Source organism: Octopus bimaculoides, chromosome 1 (genome assembly GCF_046866305.1).
Source record: "Octopus bimaculoides isolate indiv1 chromosome 1, ASM4686630v1, whole genome shotgun sequence".
In the NCBI taxonomy this organism is placed as follows: Eukaryota; Metazoa; Mollusca; class Cephalopoda; order Octopoda; family Octopodidae; genus Octopus; species Octopus bimaculoides.
The window spans coordinates 160590442-160599700 of NC_142928.1; the positions used below are offsets into that span (position 1 = coordinate 160590442).

A 9259-nucleotide genomic window follows, 5' to 3' on the forward strand; every position below is an offset into this window, starting at 1 on the left:
ATTTATTTTCCTTTCAATTTCTCTTTTTCTTTCCCTTATTCTGTCTTTATAAAGTATTAATTCTGCTTTTATTTTTTTTTCTTTCCGTCTTGAATATGAACTTTTCTTCTCTTACTTTCTATATACTGCTGCTTTAGTCAACTTTCAATTACCTCCCCTTAGTTCCATCTCTGTAATTTCCCCCCTCACACTCTCTTTTACTCTCTCTCTCTCTCTCCCTCACTCTGTCTCTCTTTTACTCTTTCGGTCTCGTTTACTTTCACACTTTTTCCCTGTCTTTTAGTTTCTCACTCTCACTTTGTTAAATATATATTCCTGTTTTTTTTTAGTCTGTGTCTTATTCCTTTCCTCTAAATTCTAACCGTGAAACATCCAGAATTTTCATATCAATGGAGGCATCTAGTGCTTTTTATTATTAAATAGAATAAAATATTTCTCGACTTCACCCACGTGTATAGGCTCCAGTATGTCAGGATCTGTTACTACAGAGCTATTCCAGACAGCAGTTGATAAACTTCTGAATAGTTGGACAGTATTGCAGGTAAATGTTTCTTATTTCTTCCTTAATTTATATTTTAGAATTATTTGATTCCTCGCCACTGCCACAGATACAGGAACGATACTTTTAGTTGTGTACAAACGACAATTGCTCATCTGAAACATCGCTACCTATATCAATTAGTCAAAACTTCAGGTGTGATGATAACCCCAAACCCTTTAGTTGTCGTCCTCATTCATAGCCTAAGCTCTAGCTAAAACATATCAGTCGTGATAATAAAACATAAAGCAATAAATGTTTATATATGAGGTCCTTCTGAAAACTACTCGCAGAAACTAAGATCTTGTCTTCGTCATTCGTAGACCTGTTATAGAACATGCTGGCTCAGTATGGATCCTATATAAAAAGACGAGAAATATCAATGATTTGGAATTGTAAAGAAAGGTTTTCTGATGAATACAGATGCATTAATGTGACAAAATGGAAACCGGCATTCAATCGTTTTGAGTCTCAGACTTGTCAAGATTCATTCCTTAGTTTCTGCGTGCGTGATGGTGGTTGGCACTCCGTAGGTTACCACGACGAGGGTTCCAATTGATCCGATCGATGGAACAGCCTGCTCGTACGTGTACCCTTAACGTAGTTCTCGGGGAGATTCAGTGTGACAAGGCTAGCCCTTTGAAATAAATACAGGTACAACAGAAATAGGAAGAAAGAGTCAGAGAAAGTTGTGGTGAAAGAGTACAGCAGGATTCGCCGCCATCTCCTGCCTGAGCCTCGTGGAACTTTAGGTGTTTTCGCTCAATAAACACTCACAACGCCCGGTCTGGGAATCGAAACCGCGAGTCCGCTGCCCTAACCACTGGGCCATTGCACCTCCACGCGTGCGTGATAGCACATACAGAAACTTTGATATTCGGCAACACAAAAGAATGGACTGATGGGTGGCCAGAGAAATTAACTGGCCATAGGTTTAGGAGACATTCCGCTTGTTACATCAAGGAAATATGTTCGAAGTAGTCACTGAATAGTTCCCCCATGTTTAGCTCCAGCTCAATTCCGATCACAGACACTCCGTTCATAAATATCTCGTCTGTGTGGTCAATATAAATATCCTCACTCGTTAACGAAAAAAAAACAACCTGCTGGGTGTTACCAACTGTGTAGAAAACGAATATGAAAAGATATTTTGCGCAAAGGAACCTGGGTAGTGGGGAGAGGACTTTCGGAAAAGGCGGAGACGGACTATATATAATCTGAACCTTTCCCCCGCTTATTTGTTTTTTTGTTTTTTTTTACGGAATCCCACGTTTTAGGCTATGGAGATTCCGATTCTGAAAAAAAATTGTTTGAAAAATTTTAAACCCCCCACCACCACCACCACCAAGCAGGCTATTTACATGCTAGAAATAACAGCCAAATCTAACAAAACTAGTGTTAGGGTTAGGGTTAGGTTTACCCTGTGGATCTATATAAAAACCGGGGCGGGGGGGGAATCGAAATTTTGAAACGTGGGATTTTGTAAAATAAAAAAAAAAATAAGGGGGGAAAGGTTCAGATTACGATTCTGAAAAAAAAAAATTGTTGGTAAATTTTCAGATTTAACACCCGCACGATTTTCACTAGGGTGTTAGGGTTAGGGAATTCCGTCCCTAACCGTGGTACTATTCAAGAAGAGTGGTCCCAATGCGCGTACTCGCGCATCGTGACTAGTCGATCCTACGACTACCTAGCGCGAGTGTGCGTCATGCGCAAAACATGTTTGAGGGTTTTTTTCTAAACAAAGTAAATAATTTTTTTTAAATAAAGTAAATAAATTATACACTACCTGTTTTTGGTAAAGTGTCCATTAAAAAGTCGGTCTTTCAAAATCTACTGTTGTTCAATGGATATTGTGAATTTTCCGAAAGTACTCTCCCCCACCCAGGTTCGTTTGCGCAATTTTATTTTTTTTTCATATTCATTTTCTACACAGTTGTTAACACCCAGCAGGCTGTTTTTTTTTTCTTTCGTTAACAGGTGAGGATCTTTATATTGACGGCATTTGTGACCGTATTTAAGATGGTAGGATGCAATTCCTGAGAAATTTGCCTGCTATTCTTGTAATTTGTGCTTTTTCCCTGAAATTCTACCTCCAATCGATACAAAGTGTGACGCAGGGACCCTTACAAATAGCCACCTCCAAAGACGGTCTACTAGGAATGCAGTGTGCTTTACTGACCACTGGTCATGCCACTTTTACTTGAAGAGGTGCAAAATTTACAGTAAATGCATCCATAATTTAAGTTGCCGGAGATTTGGAGCTGGTTATGAACGTGATGATTCTTCTAGCAAAAAAGAAAAAAAAGCATGTAGATTTTTTTTTCTACTCTTAAAAGAGAGAAGACAAGGGTTGTCTGTTGGAAGGCGACAGAAATGGGAATCTGATCAATAGGTATGTATGCTAGAAGTACTGCTAAAAGTTGAGGTTTGGCAAACATCAAGAGAGAATATCATCCACTAAATGAGTGTTACCTTGTGCAAAGGAGTAGATTTCTTCAATTTTGAAGTTTAAGTCTTTACTACAAATCCATTGAAGTTTAGGAAATTATGAGAAGTGGATGGCAGTTTTAGTGTGTGCTCAAGAATATAAATGAGGTAGGAGCAAGTGTCTATAGGTTGTAGAATACAGTGGTGGATGATGTGATAAGAGACATAAGAAAATTGATGGAAGTATTCAAGTTGTTGGATAGGAGTTCTTGTTTAAAGTGAGAGTTATTAATGAGGCAGATAAAGCCAGGAAGCAGTAAAACTGGCCAGAAAAGCAATTTAGAGTGAAGATGGAAGTTGTTAGACCTGGTCAGCCCTGTTCAAGCTGATCTATGATTAAAGATATCAGTCACTGGCACAGTGTGTTAGGACTTATCCATCACATGTGAAGGTAAAAGGATGATCTGGGTTTTTATAGATTTGTGAATATAAGGAGAGATAGTGGCAATTCAGTGCACTTCATATTCACAATTATTGCTCTAGCTTCAATTCATTACCTCTTCCAAGCTTGCATATACCTATACATACTGATTCTGCTAACCCTTAATATTTTTTCTCCCTCTGATTATATGTTTGTGTGTATATATTTATAACAAATCTTTGACTTAAGTTCATGTGTGGTCATACTCCCCTATATTTCCCGTATTTTTTCTTACATCCATCAACTTCATTCATCCCCTTTTCATTTCTCTTTACAAGCTAATCTTACTTTTACCAAACCTCATAAAATTTACTTGTGGAAATTAACAAGATTTGTATCTTCTCCAGCTTGCTGTAATGCATGGATTTGGAGGATGTCAAAGTAAAGAGAAAGCTGCATGGTTGTCTTATGCCATTGATACCTGGTTTAAGGAAAACAGTAAGTTGTTTACCAAACACTTTCGAGCATTATATAGTCTGTTGCTTATTTTATATTGGTGGAACATGAATTATACAAATGAGTTAAGTATGGAGTGTTTTTGTGAGGAAATCTGAGTTATGAAAGTGGTTAAGCATCAAAGACAAGTAAATATATGCAGAACTTGTGGATAGATGTTGGGTAAAAAAAGATTGTTAATCATGTAAAAATCATGCAGTAGAGGTAAAGTATGAAAGGCCTGAGAATACTGGCTTCACATGTAAGGCAAGATACAAACAGAGATGATGTGGTGTTGTATCGCAGATACTAGTGATACTTACTAGCATGGAAGAGTGAACAGTTAAGTTTTGGTGGCAACATTTATTTTTCCTAAAATGGCAAACTGGCAGAATCATTACTGCACCAGACAAAATGTTTAGCTGCATTTCTTCTAACTTTATGTTCTGAGTTGACTTTGCTTTTCATCCTTTCAGAGTCTATAAAGTAAGTACTAGTTGATTACTGGATCATTGTAATCAACTTATCCCTTTCCTTGAAATAGCTGGCCTTGTGCCAAAATTTGAAACCAATATTTTTCCTGGCACCAAGTAGCCATGATAACCAAAATCCTTGGACAATTGCTTCTGTTAGAGAGGTGTTGTTTCTTATTTTGTTTTCATGGTTATAAAATTGCCAAAATTACATCTGAAAGGCTTGAACTTCTTCAAGGCCTGAAAATATTACCCTGAACTCTAATTCACATACCTGGAACAATGCAGTTGCTACCTACATTATATACTATTTCCAAAAATGGACTATTATGGCGATTGGCAACCACTAACATTACACATATTGTGTACTATCTGTTGCTCCCACATGTCATCCTTATTGTCTCGCTCTTCAAACTTTGTAATAAACACTTAACTTATCCCTTCAGATTTGCAACTCCTCTGTATTGGGCTCACTAGTAAGAGAACACCTTCATTGCTGCTACTTACAAGATTACAGTGGCTTTAAGGTTCTTAAAGCACAAGTATTACTAAGATTTATCTAGGATACTCAACTATAGTTTCTTGCTTCCAGCCTGGGGCCTCGTATTAGTCATTTTCATTACTTGATTGCTATTTTACTTTATCACACTTTAGAAGAATGAAAGAAAAAGTTGAACTCAGAACAAATACCACAAAACATTTTGGTTAATGGTTTGTTCTTCCACCTATCTTCATTTGAATGGTATGTTAAAATTGTCTTCAATATGAACTGGATTGTAATAGTCCCTCATCACTAGAGTTTTGAGTACTTATTTTAATGACTACATAATTATAGATGGAGATTTTAAGCAACAATCAATTAGTGTAAAGTCCTTCTCAGAAGGCCTAAACATCTGCACCACCATATATATCTCTATTTATAAGCTTTGTTTTCTTAATATATTTTTACTTTTAATCCTAGATAATCTTGACCCATATGAAGTTGAAGATTTCCTCACAGATGTTATGAACAAAGAATTTGACACAATAGCAGATGATGGTAGCGTTCCTTTGGTATGTTTGGAGGGAATTTTCATCATGGGTTGCATAAATCTTTTCATTTAAATAGTTAGAATATGTTTAGTTTGATAACCTTCTTAGTACTAACCATGAAGGAAGCCTCAAGATGACTGACTACAGTCCCATGAGATGCTAAAATGGTTTAGTTGACAAGGACATCTATCAAACAAGTAAGGTGTGTCTTGGTGTCTTGAATGTGAAATTTATGATAATCTCCAGTACACATCACCTAATAAACAAGCAGCATACTGGAAGTTGTCAAAAGAGATCCTCGTAAAATATGGTTCAATGTAGTCACCTACCTGTTCTTAAGTCACAAGAGATGATGAATGGCTGTTAAAATATACATCTAAAGCTATGAGCTAACTGAACAGTGTTGATGATGAATAGGTGATTGTTTAGTCTCCAACTGAATGGTTTCACTATCATCATATGTCTGTTTTCTCATGCTGGCATATGTTGAACAAATCAATGTCTCACCACTTCATCATCTGGCATATGTGGCAAGAGAAAAGCCTACCATTTTTTTCCCCTTACTTGCCTTGCCTAGCAGAGGAGGTTGCACTTATAGCCTTCCAGTGAAACTTGCCATTAATGTTCCTCTTGAAACTTTGTAAAGCAATGTCTACAGGAGAAGGCAAAGAATTCCAGAGAGCTGTTATTCCATGATGAACAGGATGTGGTGATTGGTGTGGGTGTTGGACACAACTTGGGTAACAAAAAAGCTAGAGATGTGGGAGTGGGGATGGAATGAAGAATGCCCAAGTTGGGTGGCATGAGCCCAGCAGTCATCAAGGAGCAAAGACCATTATAGTTGCAGGGGAACTGACAAAAACAGTGTACTGGTGGGCCAGGGGTTGGGGCATGGATGAGTAACTTTATGCAGTTGAGTGGCCCTTTTCTGGTTATCTGCGTGTACAGCAGCAGCACTATCATGAATGTGACAGCAATACTCCATTATTGCTTGTGTTATAGGTTTGCTGGATGCCCTTCATATCACCAGTTCCCTTACAGGATGGACTGGACACATTTTATTGTGCCACCAGCATTAGAGGGAGAGTTTGCAGTAGGACTAAAGAACCCCCTTAACTTCTGGGTCTTGTGTAGTTCACATCCTTCATCCCTATTTTTTGGTTTTTTGCTAGATGTATTCTATTTACTTTGAAACATATTTTCATAAATTGTATGAATTAACATGCCAATAAATTTCTTCTACAATCTAATACTTTAACCACTGTATATTCTCCCTACTGACCTTCATCATTACTTAGTATCCCCATCAACTAATGACTTGCATTCCATTCTTTATGAACCCCTATATCCAGATGGCAGCTGAGATTTGTACCATTTACAAACTCTGTCAAAACAACAATGTGGAAGAGGTTAACAAACGGATTGAGAGGTTACCAAATGCAAATATTCAGAAATCTGTGCGTGCTGATAGTGATGAAGAAGAAATTGGGGTCTGTAATTCTTTTTACCTTTGTATTTTAATTCAGTTATATATTTTTTCATACTATCAGAGCAACACTTCTAGATGTAATGTAAGAATTGCCTTTAAAAAAAAATGGTTTTCTTTAATCACTTGTATATATCTAGACAAAGGCTTCCGTAGTGCTTCATTGACTATATCACTTCAATAGATTTGATAGGTCTGCAGTAACTAACTCCAAGCTAACTATAACCATGTCATTAATTACCAAACTTTTTTTGCTTTAGTAAAGCAGCCTTATTTTCTTACACATTATACAAACTGCAACCTTTAAATATAATTGCTGCATTTACTCTTTGGACATCACCTATACACTATACAGCTGATGTTATGGGGTTTTTTTCTTTTAAATAATCTTTTCTAATACATTCTCATACTTCCATACTATCTTAATTGTCCATGTTCAATTTTCATTTAACATCTACTGAAATTCAGTTGCTCCGAATTCCTGAATTAAATTCATCACATTTTAAACTCAAATAGTTCAAGTTGCTTACTCAGCAAATATGAGTAATATTTTCTGTTGATTATTATTTCATTACTTTAGAGGCTGTCCATGATTTATATTTAAAGTGTTGATGACTAAGTTATTAGGATACTTGACAAGCAGCCAAGGAGTCAATCTGCTATGGCTGTCTCTGCTTTGCTGAAGATGTGAACTGCAGAGTAAAAATACTTAGTCATTCAGCTTAGGTGTGTAGATTCTACCCAGCAGGTTTGCTTTTGATATGCTATGTTGGACTATGGCTTCAGCTGTGGTTCATTGACTTAACCCTTTAGCATTTAAACCAGCCACATCCAGCCAAAATATGTTACCGGTTTTATGTTCAAACCAACCAGATCCAGCCTCTCACACTTACCCTTCAATGTCATTCTAAATATATACAACCACATCAAAATTTTGAAGCAACAAAATAATGCATGAGTAATTAAAAACAATGTGAATGAAAAAGCATTACATTTGACAGAATAATCTGAATACTAAAGGGTTAATCATTTAGATAGATTTGATAGGTCTGCAGCTAACTATAACCAAGCTGTGGCTATATGCATATCATATGTGACTGACGTGAGTTTTATGGCTGCATGTGCTGACTCAAATTTGTGGAGAAAATTATTATTTGAAAGTGTAAAGCAAGCGCTTTGGATTGTTCATAAGGCATAAATATTTCTCCTTTTCTCTCCCATTAGATTGATTCTTATATAATGAATCAATCTAAGGGAATACGAGATGAGAAATAGGGTTTTTCTACCTGAAACCAATGTTGTGATATTTATATCCTCTAAAACTACAATCCTGAAAACATTTGCACCTCCAAACCAGGATTGTACTTAATTATAGTTGTTTTAAAATAAAGTTTCAAGTTTTTTTTTTTTTTTTTTTTTTTTTGTTCATGAATTTATCAGATTTTTTTCATGTTTTACAGACTGAGAGTAACTGTTTGCCAAATGGAAATAATTCCACAAATTCTACAGCTAAAGATACTGATGTTACAATGGATGAAATAAATACAACTGCTCCCTCAGGTAAATGAACGTTTGAATTTGCCTACTATATCATATCATTCCTGTTAAGTTTGGTCATTATTACATAATTGCTATACACCCTATATAAGCAGTTAACTTTTTCCTTGAAATAGATTGAAAATATTTCCTTAAAATTGTTCTTAATTTATTTCAGAAGACCAAGTCATGGATGCTGAAGAAGATGGTTGGCATGTGGTGAGAAAGAATAGACAGAAGAGGGCATAGCTGAATTTATCATCTTCACATGATGTTATATATCTTTGATTCAATTCAAACATTCAAAATGAGCTTGAGTGTCTTAAATCATAATCATCTTAAATTATTTTGATATCTGCAACTATAAGATCATTGAAATATTTATAATTAATGCTGGACCTTTTAATCTGCACACAGTGCTCTACAATTTAATCAAACATTTGAAGCATGGAATTATAAAAGACAACTCCAAAACAGAAGATGAAGCTGAGAATTTATGCAGTGCATATTCAAAATTTAAACCATCTGATTGACTATATGCTAATTTGGAACTTTGTAAATACTTTAACTTTGTAATAATAACTACTGAGTTCTGGTGAACCAAGAATTGTTGAGTTTTGTTTCTTGACTAAATTATGTAGTTTGTTTTTATGAACATAATCTGGCTGTGTTTCATTTTTAAAATGTATCTGCATTGGTTTTGTCTATGAGTATTCACTTGTTAGATTATCAAAGCCATCTACTAATAGAATTAGCTTGTAAGATTTTGGACCTTCTGATGAATTATAGATACAGTTGGCTTTCACAGTTTGTCTACCCAATTTCATTAAGGTGCTATGCAGTAGGAT

General features: G+C 35.8%; 1 protein-coding gene across 2 annotated transcripts; it reads left to right on the forward strand.

Annotated features, from left to right (window-relative positions):
* The first annotated feature begins 119 nt into the window (after positions 1-119).
* On the forward strand, positions 120-9018 carry LOC106881007 (pre-rRNA-processing protein TSR2 homolog). 2 transcript variants are annotated; one of them, XM_014931193.3, is made up of 6 exons: positions 120-541; positions 3797-3887; positions 5319-5410; positions 6742-6879; positions 8336-8435; positions 8590-9018. In XM_014931193.3, the coding sequence occupies exons 1-6, from the start codon at positions 467-469 to the stop codon at positions 8658-8660; spliced, it is 567 nt and encodes a 188-aa protein (XP_014786679.1). In that variant the 5' UTR covers positions 120-466; the 3' UTR covers positions 8661-9018. The 2 variants fall into 2 exon arrangements, with proteins under 2 accessions (XP_014786679.1, XP_014786680.1); XM_014931194.3 differs by having other exon boundaries at positions 242-541; positions 8593-8798.
* The last annotated feature ends 241 nt before the right edge of the window (positions 9019-9259 follow it).